This window comes from Falco punctatus (genome assembly GCF_963210335.1).
Source record: "Falco punctatus genome assembly, chromosome: 1".
Taxonomy (NCBI): domain Eukaryota; kingdom Metazoa; phylum Chordata; class Aves; order Falconiformes; family Falconidae; genus Falco; species Falco punctatus.
Genome location: NC_137580.1, coordinates 94,011,121 through 94,031,111, shown reverse-complemented (window position 1 = coordinate 94,031,111; position 19,991 = coordinate 94,011,121). Strand labels below are relative to the sequence as shown.

Below are 19,991 nucleotides of genomic sequence, written 5' to 3'. Positions count from 1 at the left end.
ACACAACCACACAATCTTCTTGAGCAGTGGAGCAGCAAAATTTAAAAAAGCCAATGTCACGAAGGGCGGTATGAGAATAACAAAGGTGCTGGGCTGCCGTGCACATCCCTGAGTCTGAGCGGGGAGCCGCTGTGTGTGTTCGGCTGGTAGTTGCGCCGCCAGCTGCCTTCCCCCAACTTGCAAAGCCTGGGAACCTTGCAAGGTAAGCTGCTCAAAATGTATTGCCTCCATTCCTGTCACAGGGGAAGTGTTTTATGCATTAGGGTAGGAGTTTTTCTCTGAACTGTGGGATCGTGGTGTCTTCAAAAAAACAAAGAAACCCTGAAACCACCACTATGGCACACTTACTACTATAGAATATCCTGTTTGTTTGCTAGCATGGAATTATCAGCTTGGTTTCATCAAGTAAAAAGTTTATCTATATATATTTTCTTATATATATATATATATATATATATAAAAGAATTAAAAAATGTATTCTTACAGCCTGGGAAACAAGAGCTTGATCCTCAGTAGTGAATATTTTCAATATAAAGTCAATTCCCACGATAGAGAATCAGAAGTGGAGGAATAATGAAGCAGTCTTGTGCAGAATAGTATTGTAGCATTAATTATTTAGTTTCCCCCCACCCCCCCCAAAAAAAAAAAAAAAGAAAAGGTCAAGTCCAATGCAGCCTTTTCCAGAGAGTCTCCGTTTTTCTAGTTTTATCTGTATAAAGTAGGTGCAGGTGGTGTAGAAACTGCTTGTCTGGTATCTTCCACTGTTAACTTCCAACTTTGTGCTGGCGAGTGCTTTATCGAGACTGGGTCGGTGAAGCATCCCAGATTGTGACGGCATCTTGGCTGCCAGGTTTGCCTCACACAGCAGCCCTGTTAGCGAGGGCTGCCTGCAAACCTTGCTCTTCCTCTCGGACCGCAGTCGTGAGCCTCAGATGTCTCGACGGTGGCGGAGCAGGAGCGCAGGCTCGCGTGGTACGGAACAGCCGCCTTTGGGCAAGGTGTTAAGAACAGTTGGATAATAATCCCTTGGCGTTAGCCCTGTGAGGCTGATGTGGCCCTGGGGTCATCATGATGTGGGGAAGGACTTGGCTGGCCCTTAGGGTCCTTGCCTGCTCTCTCCTAATCCTATCCTACACCTTTTGTCTTGTAGAAAGAAGAAGTGGAAGATAACGCTGACGCCAACATGGAAGGGGCTCTGATAGCCCGGGACAGGGTCGGGGTGCAGGACTTTGTGCTCCTGGACTCCCACACCAGCGAGGCCGCTTTCCTCAGCAACCTGCGCAAGCGGTACCAGGAGAACCTCATCTACGTAAGTTCTTCTGGAAAGAAGAGCTGTGCACATGTGTCTGTACCTAACAACAGACCCTGCCAGGTGTTAGCAGGACCCAGCAGAGCTGTCACCCAGCAGTAGTTTGTCTGCTTTAGCTAATGCAAGTAACAGCCTGGGCTTGCTCTGAGTTGCCTTACGCAGTTTCAAACGTGCAGTAAAGAGTAAGGGAGCGGGAAAGTGAAAGGCTGTCCTTGAAGGCACGGCAGTGCTGGATGTGACACCTGGCTGGTCTGAGAAGTGCTGGTGCAAACGAAGGAGGCTTTGTAGTCATGTCTCCTTTTTTTTCAGCAGCCCTGGGGGTTGTACGTTGGCTTACGGCAAGTGGTATCCAAATACATGCTTTGCCAGATGAGGATCGATCCTCGCATAGCACTCGGGGAAAGAATTGAAAAGAAGGTGAACAGGGCATTTGGATGTGCTGAAGATGTGTACAAATCAGGGGAAAGGGAACATGTGCTAAAATAAGTTATTTGTTCATCTTTCATGGTCAAGAAGGAGTTTTCTGTGCTGAGCTGCTGTCTGTGGGACACCCCGTTTGGCTTTTCTTCAGAGCATTACCTATCCGTCACTTCCAAAGATGTGGTGACACAGAGCTGTGATAGTAAATGCGTTATTATGTTAACTTTAATTTAAGCAGGGGAAAAAAATCCCATAAGCGTCATGATTATCAAAACCTTGTCTATAAAATGTCAGGCTTTAAGCTGGCTGTCATTGTTCTGCTCTACTCTTAATTAGGTAGATATTCGGAGAAGTTTGGTGTCAGTTTTGAAATAGCGAAGCCTGTGGAAGGGGCTTTTTTGTGGTTTTTATTTGCTTTTGGGTTTTTTCCCCTTTCCTTCTCTCATAACAAACTCTGCGCCATCCTTTTCAGTTTTCTTGCAAAAAAAAAGTGCTTCGAGTGCTTGACTCCTCTTTTGGGAGCCATTGATGGAGCAGATTTCCCACCTGTATGCATTCTTTCTCCCTGCAGACATACATTGGTACTCTCCTTGTATCTGTCAACCCTTACAAAGAGCTGGATATCTACACAGTGACGCAGATGCAGCTTTATCGAGGGGTAAACTTTTTTGAACTGCCACCACATCTGTAAGTAGAACCCATAGGATTCAGTTGATGTTAATAAAATGGCTTTTCTCTGTAATGCTGTGTACTAGCAGCAAGGTTGTGTACCCATAGTCACTGGGTTGGGTGAGTGTTGATATTCTTCTCTTCCTGCAGGTAAGGTTGTGTTTGTCTGGGAGAATAAAAGGGGAACAAAAGGACTGCAGAAGTGATGTTGGGGAAACGGTAGGGGAAGAGTTGTCTTGAAGATAACCATGCAGGCTAGTGCTCAGGGTGTCCTCCTCATTGCACATGGTCTAGTCGGGGCACTGCCTGACCGTGTCCATGTGCCAGTCGGTCAGCATCTCTCCCTTCAGTTGTCCAAAACGCTCTGGTCATCTTGCCTTGTCCTCCGAGGCCCCGTTTCTGTGCAGGCAACCAAAGGACCAGCAGCGTGCTGGTACTCAGCCTCCACTGGGACTTCCCCGGAGGAAAAGAAACTTGAACTTTCCAACTCTGAGCTGGAATTTTTTTTGATGGTGGGAAGTTGCTGGTTAGTTTGTCAAGTAGTTTTTTTCTGATTTCTTTTTTTTTTTGTTCCCTTCCTGAAGTGGCATAAAAGAACAGTGGTCTTTGTTTCTGTCTCCATCAGAAGTGGAGATCTTCTCTTTGCTGGAAGCAAAGCTGGCTCCTCTGCTTTGGAAGAGGAGCCAGTGTGTGTATAGATCCCTGCTGTGTACAAACCGTATTCCCCAGGAATACATACATGCAGCCCGTGTAAGACCTTAGCAACAGTGGGCGAAAAAGAACAAGCCCCGTTTGCCCCTCAAACACAGACTGGGTTTTTTTCTGTGAGACCTTGAGTCAGACACTTCGAGCTCTGCTTTCCTGTCGTGCCTGACGCTTGTAATGTTAGATGAGGAGTAAGTACTTCTGAAAAACCTTTGGTACTCTGCCTCCCGTTGCCATTTCTAACGGATGCCTCTCCTCTGAACGCTCCTTGTGATCCTTGCTCAGCTATGCCATAGCTGACAACGCCTACCGGGTGATGTGCAGCGAGTACAACAACCATTTCATCCTCATCTCTGGGGAGAGTGGAGCCGGGAAGACCGAAGCATCCAAGAAGATCTTGCAGTACTACGCGGTAACTTGTCCAACTACGGAGCAGCTGCAGATCGTCCGTGATCGCCTGCTACTCTCCAATCCTGTTCTCGAGGTAAAACCTAAATACAGGTACAAAACGCAAAAGAGCTGGCATCACTGGCATCGCTGCACAAGGCTTTCATGCAAGCCCACACACCCACACCCGTGATCCTGTTTTCCATGTGTTTGCACGGGCATGTGTAATGTAAATAACACCCATTGGGCCTCTTGGCAGCCCAGTCTCCAAAAGAATGCTTGAGACTTAATATCACTTAATATTTAGAAATGTAAACTTGGGGTTTGGGGTGGAGGCTAGCTGAAACCTGGGAGTACAAGAAAACACCGTACAACAGCTCCTCGTGGCTTCAGTTGTAGGCCATATAAGAAAGGGCAATAATCCTTTTTAGCTGAATTCCACGTTAAAGGTAGGGGAATACATTGCTCTGTGTTTCTTTAATCCCACTAAATTCAGGAGTAGGACTCAGCTGACGCAGTGAATCTTTGTTACTGGGATTTTGTCCTGCCTGGCCACCCACGATCTGAGTAAGATGAGATGTGACTTAATCTATCTGTTTATCTGTAGGCTTTTGGAAATGCAAAAACTCTGCGTAATGACAACTCAAGCCGATTTGGGAAATACATGGATATCCAATTTGATTTTAAGGTGAGAACAAACTTAATGGACCGCTATTAAAACAAGCTGTATCAGTGAACCTCTTGGACGCTTACCAGGCAGCACAGGATTTATTAAAACTTACACTGCAGATTTCTGACCCTATTTTTACAGGCCTTGCATTTTGCAAGTAAGGTGACTAGTTATACAGCCTGAAAGCTTCCTACATTACTGGCAATGCTGTCAGCGCTCTGTGGAAAGCTAATGTAGATTGTTGTAAAGCACAAGCTGCACCAGAAGGACAACAGCAAGCTCTTTAGGTGCAGCTTGTCCTGTTATGGGATACTAACCCTTAAACAAAAGATGGCTGGTAAATAACGGCGGAAACACGTTTCTCCTGACGCTGCTGCTTGTTCCTAGGTGTAAGGAATCAGCGGTCACAGTGATGTTGTTTATCTCTTTTGGCGGTGTCAGTATATCGGGCTGCTTTGTTCTGGCAGGGAGCTCCAGTAGGAGGGCACATCCTCAGTTACCTAATTGAGAAATCCAGGGTTGTCCACCAAAACCACGGAGAAAGGAATTTCCATATTTTCTACCAGTTATTAGAGGGTGGAGACAAGGATCTTCTTTGCTGGCTTGGGCTGGAGCGCAACCCCCAGAAGTACGCGTATCTCATCCAGGTGAGTGCCAGTTTGTCCCTCTCGCTGCATCTTACATCTAGAATTGTAGGGATGTGAAAAGCAGCTTTCCTCATGTGCTGAGTGCGCTGCCGAGCTGTTAAGCAAACTTTGTTACAGCAAAACTTACAGGCAGGTTGGTTGCAAAGATATTTCCCCTGGGGCTGTCGTACACCGTTCTACCCTGAGCGCTTTTGTAGCAGGAACAGTTCTAGCTGGGATGGCCTAAGGTTGCACGTGAGAAGTGGCTTATAAGGGATAACATATCTTAATGGATCAGCTGGTAATAGTTGTGGGGGCAGAAACAAGCTTTTGGGCAACACGACCCAGTGACAGCAAAGCCATCAGTATTTTTTAAAAAAAACTTACGCCACGAGCAAGAATCCTGGTGAATTCCCCAGCTTCTGTGTGTGCAGAAGAGCTTACTGCTGCCATAGGTACTGCTGCTGTGAGAATGTAAACACTCTTAGGCAGGTTTCACCAAACCATTTGACGACCCTGGGTCCCCCTAGTGCGGTCGAGACACTTTTTGATTCACTGAGAAGAGTAGTCTGAGCTACTGAACAGCAGAGTACTCTCTGCAAGTTACACTGTGGATAAAGGCATCTCTTCTAAGGCTCCTGTGTCAGAACCTGCTATAAAATGAGTTTCATGGCATTTATGGACCCTATACTATAGAGGTCCATAGGTATGGTTGTGCAGTATACAGCTCGCTTCATGGTACTGCTGTTTCCTTTCTTCCTTGGTAATGAAGAATTCTCGGGCAGAAGGCTGCAAGCTCAAGCTCTTCACGGGACTTAGGCACTTATGGTAACCACCATCCAAGCTCAGCGCTTTAAATCATTTAAGTTTTAAATATAAGCCTAAAGATCTGATCAAATGAGCCACTTTCAGGATGAGCAGCAGTGAAATAAACTTGCTAGCTACTTGCAGGCAGCATCTATACAGGATGAAGAAACTGGAAATGAAAGCAGTATGCCCAGTAGTATGCTATCTCTTGCTGATAATAAAATTGCTTTGCCAATCCATCGTGCTAATTAATCTTTGTTTTGCTGTATAGGGTCGATGTGCCAAAGTGTTTTCTATTAATGACAAGAATGACTGGAAAATAGTCCGCAAAGCTTTTTCTATCATTGACTTCACTGAAAAAGATATAGAGGTATGCACATGAAAAGGGACTGAGCCTGCCAAAGTGAATTTAAGGAGCGCACTGCTGTCTTTCCTTCAAAGTGATGGAAGCAGACTTACTTGGGAGAGCCATTAAGGATGGAATAGGACATCATTTGGGGGGGATTGAGGGGTGGGTGATGATCTCTCCCGCTTGGTCCAGCACGACGGCAGTTGGTGATAGCAGGTCTCTGCAGCAGGTCGCCTGACTCCCCTCCCTCAGCCTAGCCAATATTCTGTTTATTAGCCCATGTAGGAAAGATTAGTATCACCCCCCAGAGCTGTGGGAGCCCTTGCTAATGGTCTATTTCTCATTACTAGCACCTCTTTGGAATTGTTGCTAGCGTCTTGCACCTTGGGAACATTCAGTTTGAAGAAGATAGCAACGGACATGCCATCATTCGTGACGGCACGCAGATCAAATGGATTTCAAAGGTATCTTATCTGAGATAACGGCAGCACCACAAGCTCTGTGAAGGAACCTTAATCTTTCTGTGTTGTCACAGCACTCTCCAAACTATCAAGCTGCAACAAGGTCTTTTACCATCTCATACCACCACACTCTTCATGCCACTCCCTCTGCTGCCTTCTCATCTTGCTTCATCCAGGGCATGCATTCTCTCTCCTCTTGCTTCTTCCTCGGCTGCTCTCTCTTCACTGGCACTCAACCACTTAACAGAACCAGCCACAGCTGCACCTTATCTACATCAGCCAACCCGCTGCCCCTGAAGCCAACCCACAGCTGTATTTTATCAATTCTAATTAACCCAGCTTCATTCCTCTGCACTGTGTTTTTCTCTTAAGGACAAAAACTTCTGTTCCCAAAAGCAGAAAGGTTGCTATATAAATACCCAGCTTGTGTTATAAATTGTTCGGAATTGTAGGGCCCCTTTTCTCTGTAGCACATCTCCCTGAAACTTCCTTATTGCTGCTCAAAGATGAGTATAACTGGGAAGGGACTGGGGGGTTATGCCCTACTGACCATGCAACGCTGCTGATTTAAACAGTTTCCTCCCGGCCATGCTCTTGAGTGAAAATATTTATTTTTTTCTATAGCTGCTGGGTGCGCACTTGTCCATTCTGCAGGAAGCTCTCACCCATCGCAAGATTGAAGCCAGATCCGAAGAGGTACGGAGCAGTCCTGTGTGACCCCAGGAAGCTGGGACCCTCCCCCCCCCAGCTAGCAATGGTGCCAGATGAGGAGCTCTGTTCTTAGCTGTGTTCCAGTAAAAACAGATTGCTCTGTCTGTCTCCCCCTCCGTTATTGCCTTCCTCTTCTAGCCGGAGGCATTAAACATACTCCCAGTATTAAGAGTTTTACTCCCAAACAATTTGGGAGTCAAATTTGTTTGAGCCAAACAATTTCCTTTTGTTTGGACCCTAGGGTGCTTCCTGGGAAACTGGGCTGGATAAACAGCGGGAAGCCCTGGTAAAAACTGTTCTTTTCTAAATTCTTGTCTAAATTAGTAGTCTACAAAACATAGTACCCCAGCACTGCTGGCGTGTAGTGATACACCAGGCTGGAGCAACTCTGATGGGGAGTCAGGCTGTAGGTGGCTTTGGTTCGCATAGGCTGAGCGCTGACATACGACCATATGGCTGATTCTCCAAGCCATGAACGTGAACTGGCTTTGGAGAAGTTTGTTCTGATCATCTATAACATTTATCATCTCTGGCGTATCTTTATTTTTAGGTCCTAAGCCCGTTGAACGTGGATCTGGCATTCTACGCTCGGGATGCTGTAGCGAAAGCGATTTATGGACGAACTTTCACTTGGCTAGTCAACAAAATTAACGGCTCTCTAGCCAACAAGGTTGGTCTCTTGTTGAGTGTCCCCCTAGGTGCAGAGTGCTCCCAACAGGCTGAGCTGAGTTTCTCCAGCGAGGTCCTACAGCGCTCCTCACCAAATATCTGGCGTGCTTGATCATTTACAGAGGGGCACCCTGCAGCACCGGGCTAGAAAACTGTTTAGTTAGGTGTGGAAGGTGGTATGTTAATTAGTTTTAGCAGTTCATTACCGGCTTTAAAGTGGCCACTGCGTTGGCATGTGACACGAAGCTCTCGAAGGGAAATTTGAGAATATAGGTGAAGAAAATGACATGAAACGTGCAGGGCAGAAGCATCAGCTGAAGCAGCAGTTACAGAGCAATGGTGTCTTCAACAGGATTCAACTCGGAAAACAGTTATTGGCCTGCTGGATATCTATGGGTTTGAAGTGCTGGACACAAACAGGTAACAGCTGTCCCTGAGGCTTGGGGGTGACCTGTCCTCATGCTGGGGGGGGGGCATATGCCGAAGTTCTACATGGCTTCTTGGGTGTACTCTTATCCCAGCAAGGCAAGCTACGGGTGACGGCAAAATCCAAGTGTGCCGGCTTAGCTGAGCCCTCGGGGAAAGCTTTAGCTTGGACTTCTTGCCTGGATTTGAGCTGTTGGTACAGCAGCGTGGGGGGAATGTATGGGTTTGATCTGTCTGGGAATGGGTTGTTTGGCTTCAAAACACCAGGTAGTGGTGGGAGAAGTAGAACAGTCCGTGAAATAGATGAAAACTAATGCTTGTTTAACCACTCTGAAGCTTTGAGCAGTTCTGCATTAATTATTGCAATGAGAAGCTCCAGCAGCTGTTGATTGAGATGACCTTAAAAGCAGAGCAGGAGGAATATGAAGTGGAAGGAATAGAGGTAACTTACTATTTTCCCCTTCCCTTTTCTCTTTGAACTACCATTGCGCAGGATGCTTTTGGTCTTCAATGAAGAAGGCGTCCTGCTTGCTTTTTTTTTTTTTTTTTTATTTGGTTTTGGTTTGCATTGTCTTATACTTCCCATGTGAACAGCCACGGGTCTTGTTGTGTAACCCTTCCGCAGTTTAATTTAGCCTGGACTTAATTTTCATCTTTTAAGAAAGGAGTAGAGCCTTCCCCAACACTCAGAAGGACCCCAGTGACAGTGTCCCTGTAGAAATGAAGAAGTACAACAGTGTCGGGCACTGGAAGATGGAGTGTGTTCATGTAGAGAATAAAAGGATGGTCTGTGCTGCTGGAAGCGGAAAGGCTGTAGTGTGGGATGGATCACTGTGCTGTCACGTTTTCCCCAGCAGCTCAGCTGGTCCCAATTCACCAAGCTGATCTTTAGCGGGATTGGAGCCTGGCTCCAAAGAACATAAAAACTGCAAAGAAAAGACCTTCCTCTAAAGTTGTTCTTCCTTTTTTCCCTTTTCCAGTGGGAACCCATTCCATATTTTAACAACAAGATCATCTGTGACTTGGTTGAGCAGAAACACAAAGGAATAATCTCCATTCTGGTAAGAGCAGAGTTTGTGCTAGTTAAATTAAAACGCTTGCCTATGCCCTACTGTAATGGTCCATAATCATATTTTTTACCTCTAATTACGTGATGGGTCCACATTATTCAGAATGTGAGCAAACAGACCTTGTAAACAAAGACCCAGATTAATGCAGAAGATCTGTTTGCTGGCAAGCTGTGGGTTTTAAAGGCTGCGCGCTGCCTCCGCTGAGACTCCGAGTGCTCAGGAAGGCAGAGCTTGACTGTTGTCCCCACTTACTGCCTGGAGCCTCTGAGGCATGGAAGGGCAAGAAGGTACCTGCAGTCACCTAGCTGGCTGTGGCCAACACCAGCCATGGGAGCCAGGCTTCTTCCCAGTACCGTTAGGGAGGCTGCGGAACGCCGGGATGCTTCTCCGTAGCTTTGATGTCCTTGATGTCCACATGCTGGTGAAGATGAAAGAGGACAATTCATCCCATCTATCTGCTCCCATGACTCACTAGCCTGGATGTCGGATGCCGCAGAAGGGCCCAGCTAGGAAAGAACCCTGGGAGCCACCTATCTCCTCTGGAGCCACACGCCTTCCTCTTGCTTCCTTGCCCTTCGGTTGTTACTGCTCCTAAAACACTTGGTCGGAAGAGATCCTCTTTGTGCCTTCTTAGGGATGGTGGGAGACATGGGAGAGGCTGAAGGCAGCTCCCTCCAGAGCCTTTAACTGGGAGCGTGTCCTGCAATGCTGAGCTTTTTGCTTCAGTTAAGTGTGCGGTTCCATGGGGATGGGGCTGAGGACATGAGCTGGCTGCTGAGATGATGCTTCCTTGAATGCCAACCCTAATTAAGAAATAATCTTCCTGTAGAGACTTGTAGTTAACTTGAATTGTCCCTTGCCACCATCTCTGACGTATCCACAAGGCTGAATATTTTTATCACCTCTGTACAGGAGGCAAAGGATCAGTAATATCCAGAAAAGGTGCTGCTGAAGCTCAGCATTAGCTTCACGTTGCAATGGGCTGCTCTCTCAAGCAGGGCTTTTCTACACGTAGTACAATCGGGCAAGCAGAAGGAGTGGTGTTTCTTGGGTCAGAAAAAAATATTCTGTAAGGTTGTCTTTCCCCTCCAACTCTGCAATTACATCCAAATTCATCCAGACTGAGAGTCCTTTGGGTCCTTCTGGATTCTGGTGCCTAATGATGTCATCTTTCTCACTGGTTTGGCTTAAATGAACTACAAATAATAAAGGATGAGGCAGGACATTGCCATTTTTAAAAGAAAAAGCCAGATTTGACTTAACTTGATGTGTCCAGGCAGTTCTACTGAAAACGGATAAACACCGCTCTAGATTTACCTGGGAAATGGCTTGTGTAAAAATAGAACTTGTCTTAAATCGTAACCGAGCTCCTTGGTTCTGTGTAACAAAGTTGTACCGAATGTTAGTGAGGAGGGAGCAGCCTGTCCAGATCAGTGTTTGACCTGGTGTCTGCTGTTCCAGGATGAAGAATGCTTACGACCTGGTGAAGCAACCGACTTGAGCTTCTTGGAAAAGCTGGAAGAGAAAGTGGGAGATCATCCCCACTTCGTGACGTATGCATTTACACTCTGTATCCTATCGCAGAGGAAACTCTTCCCACCTCTTACCTGTAACAGAGTACTGGGGAGGGAACAACCGTTGCTTTGTGCCAAAGAAAACCCAGCAGCCCATCGGCTGTCTAACACTGTGATACGCTACGCTGGTAGAGTAGGACCTGGGGTACTGGGGAGGTGGTGGTGATGGGGGGAGGGGATTCCTGTCTCTTTAGCAGTGTGATGCTGATCTTTGAGTCTGGCTTCACTCCACACTAAAATTAGGAACTAAATATTAGATGACTTGGGCCTGTGATTTTAACCCATGAATGTTAGGTGGCTTTGGCCATAGGTGGCTTTGTCCCCCATTGACTCCAGGGAAAGCTGAAGAGCTCATGAAGAGGAGCCTAATGCCCTAAGCTGTGAGGGGGACATAAATATTTAAGTCCATCTTGATAGGTGTGAGCTTTGACTACGAAGAGGAAGGAAACATGCTCCTGCTGGAGTCTCCCAGAGGAGCAGCGTTTTAGTTAATACTCGGCGTGTGGCATTTGCTGACCTGGTTTGGTGGCATATGAACACGCTGGCAGGTCCCAGCAGGAGCCTGAGGAAAGGCTTTGATGAGCCATCAGTTCAGAGTCACGCTGCCGGATTGTCACCATTTTTACATCTCGAGTTCATCACAGCCAAGTAGGAAATTTGTAGCCAAGTTCCTTGTCACCACAATGTGCCTTAATGCTGCGCTGCCTGATTAAAAGCTTTAAATAGAAGTGCGAGAGCTACTTAAAGGGGATCTGTACTCGGTGATGCTCTTGGAAGGGAACTTTGATGTACTAATGTGCTGTTGTGACACACGACTCTGGTGTTACAACTGCTTACAAAGCTGAAACTTAAACTGTTAAGTTGCTCTTTCTTTTTTTCCTTCTTTTTCCCCAGGAGCCCTTGCTTTCTAAAATATTCCTGCTGTTCTTGGAAATTTTGATTCCTCCTTTGCACATGAGTTCTTGCTCTAAGGCAAAACATCTCCAAAAAATCCTTCCCCTCCCCATTTCACTTCAAAATTTAGGAAGCTGGTGATCTTTTCCTCACGTGGGCAATGAGAATGTATTTAAATGAATGTTAGGGGAAGAAATCTTAATACTTCTGGAAAGGGTGATGGTTGCCAAACGGCAATGGATAGGTTGCAGTTTGGGGTAGCTGACTCCCATCCTCTGCTGCTGGCTGCTCAGAGTGGACAGATGGGTGATGGTTCGATTATGGGCTGTAACCGTACAGTCAGAGCTGCATCAATAGGAGAAAACATTAGGCTTCCAGCTGCTTTTTGTGCAGGTGACTTTCTAGAAGGTCTTTATCTTTCTCCCTTTTCCCCCTTTTTCCCCTTGGAAGCTCTTTTTCCCCTTTTTCCCCTTGGAAGGCCTTTTTCCCCTTGGAAGCCTTTTTGCTGCTTTTTCTTAGTGTGCTTTTTCCCCCCCTGCAGTCGCAAGCTTGCAGACCAGAAAACACGGAAATCCATTGACTGGGTGGATTTCCGCCTCCTTCACTACGCAGGAGAAGTCACTTACTGTGCTGTGGGTGAGTGCGAGCGAAGCGCCAGCCGGGAAGTTACCTGGACGTTTAAGCCGATGTGGTAGGTGATAACCTGATGGGAAGATGAATTACAAAATATCTGCCCTCTGAAGGTACCGTTTCTTGGAACTCATAAATGTGCATGTAGTGGGACTTCTGAGGATATAAACATCCAGGTTTTGTGTAGTCTCCAAAAGAATTAATCTTTTTTTTTCTTCTTCTTTTTTTTTTTTTTTTCCTTCAGGATTTCTGGAGAAGAATAATGATCTACTGTACAGAAACCTGAAAGAGGTAAGAACGGAAAAGGCTGCTGTTCTCTCAGGTTACCTTGCTTGAAGCAGAAATGTTTTGCAGAAGACTTCTTTAATCTCTGTAGCAAACAAGAGTGTATGTTTCTCCTTAGCGCAGTTCTTTGGGCACCCATGTGCACGTCCTCACAGCTGTGCTGCTCAGAATTGGAAGCATCACAGTAGGGATCGTGTGGCTGCTAAATCCGGCAGCTTTTCATTTTTCCTTTTCCAGGTGCTGTGCAACTCTAAAAATGCCATCATGAGAGACTGCTTTTTGCTCTCGGAGCTAGACAACAGGAGGCGACCAGAGACCGTGAGCTGCATCTTTAGTCTTAACTTTGAACATAAACTCAACTTCCCAAGTCTCGATTTAACCACGATCCTTCCCTGGTCCTGAACTCAGTGCTATTTTTGCTGGTGTTACACCCCTGCTGGCTTCCTGGTAGTTAAACAGTGATGTTGCTGAGCCAGCAGCTAGCAACGGTGCCGAGCATCCAGCAGTAGGTACTTACTGACGGGCTGCCTTGCGTGTCCTGCTGCATGGCAGGGGTTCAAATATTCCGGGTAACATATGATCAACGAGGCTTCCAAAGCTTCGTGCTACTAATGCACACGTCAGCCTTTCTCTTAGAGTGTTTGGAGGGAGTGCAAGGAATGAGTTGATTTCGATTACTGCAGTGATGGGTTCCAAAGCTGAGAAAGTTCTTTCGGTGTTGTCTTAGGTTGCAACCCAGTTCAAGAACAGTCTGATGAGTCTTATAGAAATCCTGATGTCCAAAGAGCCGTCTTACATCCGATGCATTAAACCCAACGACAACAAGGAGCCTGGTAAGGCATTGGGCTGAGGATGCAGTTGAAAAGTGAGGGAGACTTTAGCTTGTAGCTAGGTACAGCATATATATGTGTGTATGTGTGTATGTATGTGTGTGTATATATATATATTTATATATTTTTTTAAAATCTTATTTAAGCTAGCAGCAAAGTCATCACCCTGGGTAATTGTGGACTTGATTCCTTCCTTATTTGTCCCAATACACAGACAAGTGAGTGAGCTTCCACAGACAGTATTTACTGGTGGATGTGTTTTCCCTACAGGGAAGTTTGATGATTATCTGATCCGACATCAAGTGAAATACCTGGGTCTGATGGAACACTTGCGGGTGCGACGAGCTGGCTTTGCGTACCGGCGGAAGTACGAACTCTTCTTGCAAAGGTAAGTGGAACTATTTTACCCCTCTAGCCAGGTAGACCTGGCCTCCCACGAGGGCTGGCTTCAGGGCAAGGTTTGTTTAAATGTCAAGTTACAGCAGCAGGAGAATGTGGAGGTGTCAGCAGACACTCTTCTGCACCAAAGGTGACCTTTGTGTGTGTCTTTTGTCTGTATCCCTTTTGGTCTGCTTGGCATCTCCTGCCTTGAATAAAGCAGCAGGAATCTGGCAGGGAGAGTTTCAGGAAGGGGTTCCTCAAAGTCAGTCATTTGTGTTGATGTCTTGCTCATCTTTCAGATATAAATCCCTCTGTCCGGCTACCTGGCCCCATTGGCATGGGCCAGCAGCTGAGGGTGTGGAGAGGCTCATCAAGCATATTGGCTACAAGCCTGAGGAATACAAATTAGGAAGGTAAATTTCCTTTTTCTGGCTGTGATCTCTGCTCAGCTGCGTGGTGCTTGCTATATTTGATCTTCTGTCCTGTCTGTGACTGCAAGCCACCATGCAGTGCTTCTCGGAGAGCTGCAAGGCATAGTGGTGTGAACAGGTGCCTTTAGCTCGGCTCTTGCTTGGCCATGGGAAGGGGGTGGACCTGCCTGGGTCTGCCAACCTGATGGCTTTGGATTAGTGACTTCCTTAAAACAGGCCAAAGTAACCTCCCCCCAAAGCTATACCACGCACAGGAGCAAGGAGACACAAAAACGCCCAGCTGCGTAAATTTCCTTTTTATTTTTACCTTTTTATTTCCATGGAAGCTTGAATCCAACCCAGCTTCTTCAGCCCCTCCGGGTTAGGGGAGTCGGGGAGATGGGCTGCTTTGCTTCAGCTCCAGGTCCTCCCGTTTGCTTGGGCAACCCAAGGCACCTTCTCTGTCTTAGGCGTGGTGGTTGGGGTTTTTTAACTGATATTTGCAATGACTTGCAACCTTGATGTCCCTGCTAAGGCATGGGGCGAGGCAGGGCTCCCTAATGTCACCTTCAACCTATGGCTAAGACAGGGAAACCTATTTTCACTGGGGTTTGGCTGCTTATCCTGAGCTTCACAGCTCCTGGGGAAACACGCAGGAATCCCAGCATGGAGAATTCGAGTTCTTCCAGGGCACTGGGGACCTTGTGCAGTAACTGGTGCTTTGCTTCCTTCCCTCTCCCTGCCACCCTTTGCCAAGCCCTCTGCACCCTTTCAGCATGTGCCAGCCAGCCAAAGGAGGAGCTGGCGGTGGAAGGAGGTGTAGTTTGTTAACGTCACAGCTAGCTGGAGGACTCTGAGCCGCGTTAGGGCAGCTGGAACGATGGCTTGCTGCAAATAAGCTGTTCATGGTCTCTTTTTCAGAACCAAAATATTCATTCGTTTCCCAAAGACTCTGTTTGCTACTGAAGATGCATTTGAATTCAGAAAGCACGTGTTGGGTATGGTTTCGGTTCCCTTTATCTGTATATAAGAAGCAGAGCCTGACGAACTGTGTTCCTGGGCTCCAGGGTCACGTAGCAGATGCACTGCAGTGAGAGCGGAGACCCCTGGCCTGGGGTCTGGGCAGCCCAAGGAAAACAGCTCTTTTTCCAGGGTGGGGAGAAATCCCTAGCTTTATTGCTTGAGCCCTGGACACATACCTCCTTTAGAGCTCCTCGGTCCTGATAGTGGCTGTTGGTCTGTGCCTAGATGCGCCAAGTACCTTTCCCTTGGGATCGGGCTACCACCTGTCTCACCCTTCTGTTACCTTTTGTACCTGCTTGAAATGCATAAATGCAGGGGGCTGCCTCAGGGCACGTGTACCTACGCAGGTGATATTTTGTCCTGTTGGTGTTCTGGCACCTTTGTTCCTCGGTGGTGATGCAGCCCCTCCTGTGCCTTGGCACGTGGTGTCTGATGGCTGGGAACACAGCTCCTGAATGCCATCATCCTACAGATGTGAGCAATATCTCTGCCTTTTTTATTTTTTTTTTTTTTTTTTTTCCTTTTCTTCTTGCCAGTTTCAAGACTACAAGCCAAATATAAAGGATGCCTTGGGAAAAGAGAGTATGTGAAGAAGAGAGGAGCAGGTATGGACTCTGGAATCGAGGAATTCTCTTCCTAGGGCTATACTTTCCAGTAGGTGTTGCAGCTTGGGGAGGTCACATATCCATGCTGCTGCAGGTAGCGCTCGCAGCTTGCCGGCAGGGCTGTGGGTGTTGGGGTGAGGTGCAGGTGAGGGTTGCATGAAGAGCATTCACCGAGGTCTCTAGTGCTGTTTAGCTCCTCATACCATGCGCTGCTCTTGGCCTCACCCAGGTGTGGGCTGCGGGAGCAGCTCTGCGCAGCGGCAGCACCCTCTGCTGTGCATCAGGGCACGGACTGGGGCACCCAGGAATTGTTCGTGGGCTGCTGGGGGAACAGACCCTCTTATTGCAGTGGATATAAATTGCTCCAGGCTCCCGGGCCAGCTTTCTGCGATGGGCTGCTTGCTGTGCGCGGGGGACAGCAGGAGGCTGAGTGATAACAAGGTCTGGCACTGCCTTGGTGCTGAGCTTTGTGGTACTGGATCAACCTGTTACGACGGCAAAGAAAATGTTCTAAACTTCTTACTGTCAAGATCAGCTGATGGGAAGCTCTGCAGAAGAGCCAGTTACAACTTCTGCTACGTGAATGTAAAGGATCATATGGCACGGGACCTCTGGCACTAATACAAGGACCTGATTAATTCTTGCAGCTATCAAGCTGGAGGCTTGTTGGCGAGGAGTGCTGGCACGGAAGGAGGCCAAGAGGAGAACGTGGGCAGTTCGGATAATCAGGCAGTAATTGTCACTGTGGGGAGGGTTGTGGGTGGTGGGTCACAGCGCAGTGGTGGTCTCTGGACAATGAGTCCAGAGTACTGGCAGTACGGTGAGTCGAAACCATCTTCTTCACACCCATTTCTAAGCCCTCCTTGCAGTTAGGAGGGCAGCTGTCAGACGGGGTTGGTCAGAAATTCCTGTCACCTCATCGTGAGTTCTCTGAACAGCACAAATTTCTGTCTCTCTGCTAATTTAGATTGGCACAGAGGATCACCAAACCGATCTTTGCATGCCTGTCCCTTCTCGTATAGGTGGTCCTCACTCTCTGCTCCCTTAAACCCAGCTCTGGAATACTGCGTCACATGTAGAGCAGTACACTTCTTTTCCAACTCTGTATTTTGGCCAACAGAACCTGGAAAAAAGTGTTAATGTTTAGAATATTATAAAGCTTGAGATTTCCTTTGCTGTAACCCAGGGGAGGGTGTACCTAAGTTAATGATCCTTAGCCTGTCCAGTGCCTTCTGTGCCTTGATTTCTGAAGGTAACATGGAAGTTCTGGTCCGGATTTTTTTTTTTTTTTTGTAGGTTCATAAACGGCTTTATCAATCGGAAGAAACCCCTTTGCCCAGAAAACATCAGATTTGTGCGGCTTGTGCAGTACAAGTATTTGATGAAGCTCAGAGATCACATTCCAAAAAATGTCTTGGACAAGAGCTGGCTCCAACCTCCGTCCATTCTGGAAGAGGTGAGTGCTGCTGCAGGCTTCAGGAGAGGTGAAGACCTCTGTTCTGTGGTCACCTGCGTGCACGCTTCATCTTGGAAAAAAGAAGTGATCCCCTGCTGGCTTGTCCTCTGTTCGGGCACAATGGCAGAGCTTTTGGAAGATCCTGAGATCCCGGTGTTTGGGGGAGGGTGGGGGTGGGAGAAACCCACTGCTTGTTTCCAAGGGGAAGGAGGGAGCTCTGTGCTTTTTAGCAATAGAAAAGATGATGCGCTGACAGAAAATTGAACTCAAGGGCCCAATTAAAGCCCAAATTAATCCCCCAATGTTTGAAGCTTGCAGCACAGGCAGACCTGCTGCCTTTCATCCTCTTTGGTGGGGCAAGTAGCTTCAGTGCATGAATTGGCCAAACTCAAACTGCTGCCAGCAGAACCCTCGTTTAGGAAGAGCTGCTGTCGTTTGTTACAGCCCCTTTGATTCTGCCCATAGCCTGGCTCAGGACCGGAGCAGCTCGCTCCCACGCTGGCTGTGGCCAGTGCTCGGTGGGTGAGGTGGCCCAGGACATTGGGAAGCTCAGGGGGAAGGTAAGGGGAAGAGCAATGCTGATGGCGTGCTGTGTGTGCAGCCCAGCCGTCTGGTCTGGGGGTGACGGATGGGGTTTGCAACTCTAGCGATGACGCAGCTGCTCCGTGCGCTGTGTCCTTCAGCTGCTGCTGGGCATTGATCCTCCCCTGGTAGCAAAGCTCTTTGGAAGGTGGGGCTGGGGGAGCTCGGATGGACTTGTAACTAGATGTTAAGAACAGCTTGCACTGGGCATGTATTTGTCAGGACTGCAGCAGGAGCTGTTGGCACAACTTTGGTTTTGTTTTTTTGTTTTTTTTTTTTAATGTAGACATCTGAGATGCTACAGAAAATCTGCATGAGGAACCTAGTGAGGAAATACTGCCGAGGTGTTAGTGCCGAGAGGAAAGTGCAGGTAACTCACACGTGGAATGCAAATGTGCGAGTTAAACCACGCTGTGCACGTGTGAGATCTGCTGTCGGTGAACTGTCCAAAACACAGACGGCACCTTCTGACACACCGCTGCTCCTCTCGCTGAGCAAACACTCCACAGCCCGGAGCCAGCGGTGCTTGCAATACGCAGCTCTCCTACAGACACGTGGGTCTGAACCTTATGGCATGAAAACAGCGTTTTGTGTAATTAGAAATAAGAAAAATCTGTAGGGCTGCTCAGTCTCTACTACCCCGTTAGTTGGTGTAACACAGGGATAACCCTAAATCTGTTGGAAGAAGCCAGGGAGATGCTGTGCGGGCGAAGGGATGGTGGTGGCAGTAACGGTGCCTGTGTTACAGCAGCTGGTGTTACTGGTGGGGAAACTCCAGGAGGGTAAAGGCTGTTCCTTCTCACAACAGTTGCAGCAAAAAGTGGTAGCAAGCGCCGTTTTCAGAGGGAAGAAGGAGGGCTACCAGCAGAGCATCAACCAGCCTTTCATGGAGACCCGGCTCAGTAAGTACACAAAGCCCTGAAGGACTCGGCCACATGCTCCTTGCTCAGGAAAAGTCCGTTTGACAAATGGACTCAAGTTTCCAAGAGAAATTCCCATCTGACCGAGGCAGCATCACCCCTGTCAGACCCAGCCTGGGCCCTGCCACTGGGGTGCCCTTCCTGGGTCATGTCTAGTGATGCTAAATGTGGCCATCAGTCTGCCAGACTGTTCCCAAACTGGAGGTGCCTGGCATTCCCCTTGGGACAGAGCCATAAATCCAGGCACGGGTGGGATGGGTCAGGACCCAGCCTTGCTGTGCTGGATGGAGCAGGGAGGCTGAGCGGGGGTGACAGGATCCAGTCCTAAGGGTTGGAGAGATGGGAATCTTAGGGATCCACGTGGTCGGTGTTAAGCACATAAAAGACGTGAGAAGGGAGCCCTGGCAGTGTGTTGGCAGGGCGAGGGAGCTGGGAGACTGGGCAGGGTGCGGTGGTGTGTGGGTGAGATGCTGGGGTCGTTGTTGGAAGGTCCTGGAGAGCTTCATCTGGAGCCTGGCACAGAAGGAAAAATGCTCTCCCTGGTTCTCGACACAAATCCTTCTGTGCCGGGGCCCGAACCAAGAACAGCCAGTAACTGCCAGTGTGAATTATAGGCAGGAAAAATGGTTGGAATGGGTTTAGGAGGAGCTGGAAGCGAACACCCCCTGTTTAGAAGGGAGTGTACCATGGGGACTGACGGGATGAAGACCACGCAGCTGTGGTGGTTTGCTGGTGGGGGTGGCGGCTGTCTGTCACCTGCACTCAGTTTCTCTTTCTGGTTTGCTCTTCAGAAGAGAATGAGATAAACCCCAAAGTACTGCAGCTCATCCACGGTGAGATGATAAAGGTAAGGGAAGGACAGGGGGAGCTCAGCCGCTCTGGAACCAGCTTCGCTCGATCACCCACGATCCGTGATGCCTGAGGCTGTCCTGCAGCCGTGCCGCCGGGGCAGGGCAGACCGAAGAGCAGCATAGAGGACTTCCTCGCTTTTAAATTGGACACGAGTCTCAAATTGCACCTGGACAAAAATAATTGAAGATTGCTTGTATCAAAAGCTTTTGCAAGCATCGCTAAGCCTATTTGGGCTGTAACGGGCAGAAGTGCGGGTGTGTGCACTGCACT

At 48.0% G+C, this 19,991-nt stretch overlaps 1 protein-coding gene across 1 annotated transcript in view; it reads left to right on the top strand.

Annotated features, from left to right (window-relative positions):
* MYO1H (myosin IH) overlaps positions 1 to 19,991 on the top strand; it is a 41,595-nt gene that overhangs the window by 15,923 nt on the left and 5,681 nt on the right. The window contains exons 2-27 of the mRNA XM_080373422.1: positions 1,151 to 1,309; positions 2,301 to 2,416; positions 3,389 to 3,587; positions 4,098 to 4,178; positions 4,628 to 4,807; positions 5,865 to 5,963; positions 6,293 to 6,406; positions 7,028 to 7,099; positions 7,665 to 7,784; positions 8,136 to 8,203; positions 8,546 to 8,651; positions 9,190 to 9,270; positions 10,741 to 10,832; positions 12,289 to 12,383; positions 12,622 to 12,668; positions 12,900 to 12,980; positions 13,390 to 13,495; positions 13,763 to 13,880; positions 14,173 to 14,286; positions 15,205 to 15,281; positions 15,843 to 15,911; positions 16,559 to 16,643; positions 17,208 to 17,367; positions 18,236 to 18,319; positions 18,758 to 18,851; positions 19,661 to 19,716. Coding sequence (XP_080229548.1) covers positions 1,151 to 1,309; positions 2,301 to 2,416; positions 3,389 to 3,587; positions 4,098 to 4,178; positions 4,628 to 4,807; positions 5,865 to 5,963; positions 6,293 to 6,406; positions 7,028 to 7,099; positions 7,665 to 7,784; positions 8,136 to 8,203; positions 8,546 to 8,651; positions 9,190 to 9,270; positions 10,741 to 10,832; positions 12,289 to 12,383; positions 12,622 to 12,668; positions 12,900 to 12,980; positions 13,390 to 13,495; positions 13,763 to 13,880; positions 14,173 to 14,286; positions 15,205 to 15,281; positions 15,843 to 15,911; positions 16,559 to 16,643; positions 17,208 to 17,367; positions 18,236 to 18,319; positions 18,758 to 18,851; positions 19,661 to 19,716 — 2,673 coding nt within the window. The remainder of the gene's footprint in view (positions 1 to 1,150; positions 1,310 to 2,300; positions 2,417 to 3,388; positions 3,588 to 4,097; positions 4,179 to 4,627; positions 4,808 to 5,864; positions 5,964 to 6,292; positions 6,407 to 7,027; positions 7,100 to 7,664; positions 7,785 to 8,135; positions 8,204 to 8,545; positions 8,652 to 9,189; positions 9,271 to 10,740; positions 10,833 to 12,288; positions 12,384 to 12,621; positions 12,669 to 12,899; positions 12,981 to 13,389; positions 13,496 to 13,762; positions 13,881 to 14,172; positions 14,287 to 15,204; positions 15,282 to 15,842; positions 15,912 to 16,558; positions 16,644 to 17,207; positions 17,368 to 18,235; positions 18,320 to 18,757; positions 18,852 to 19,660; positions 19,717 to 19,991) is intronic.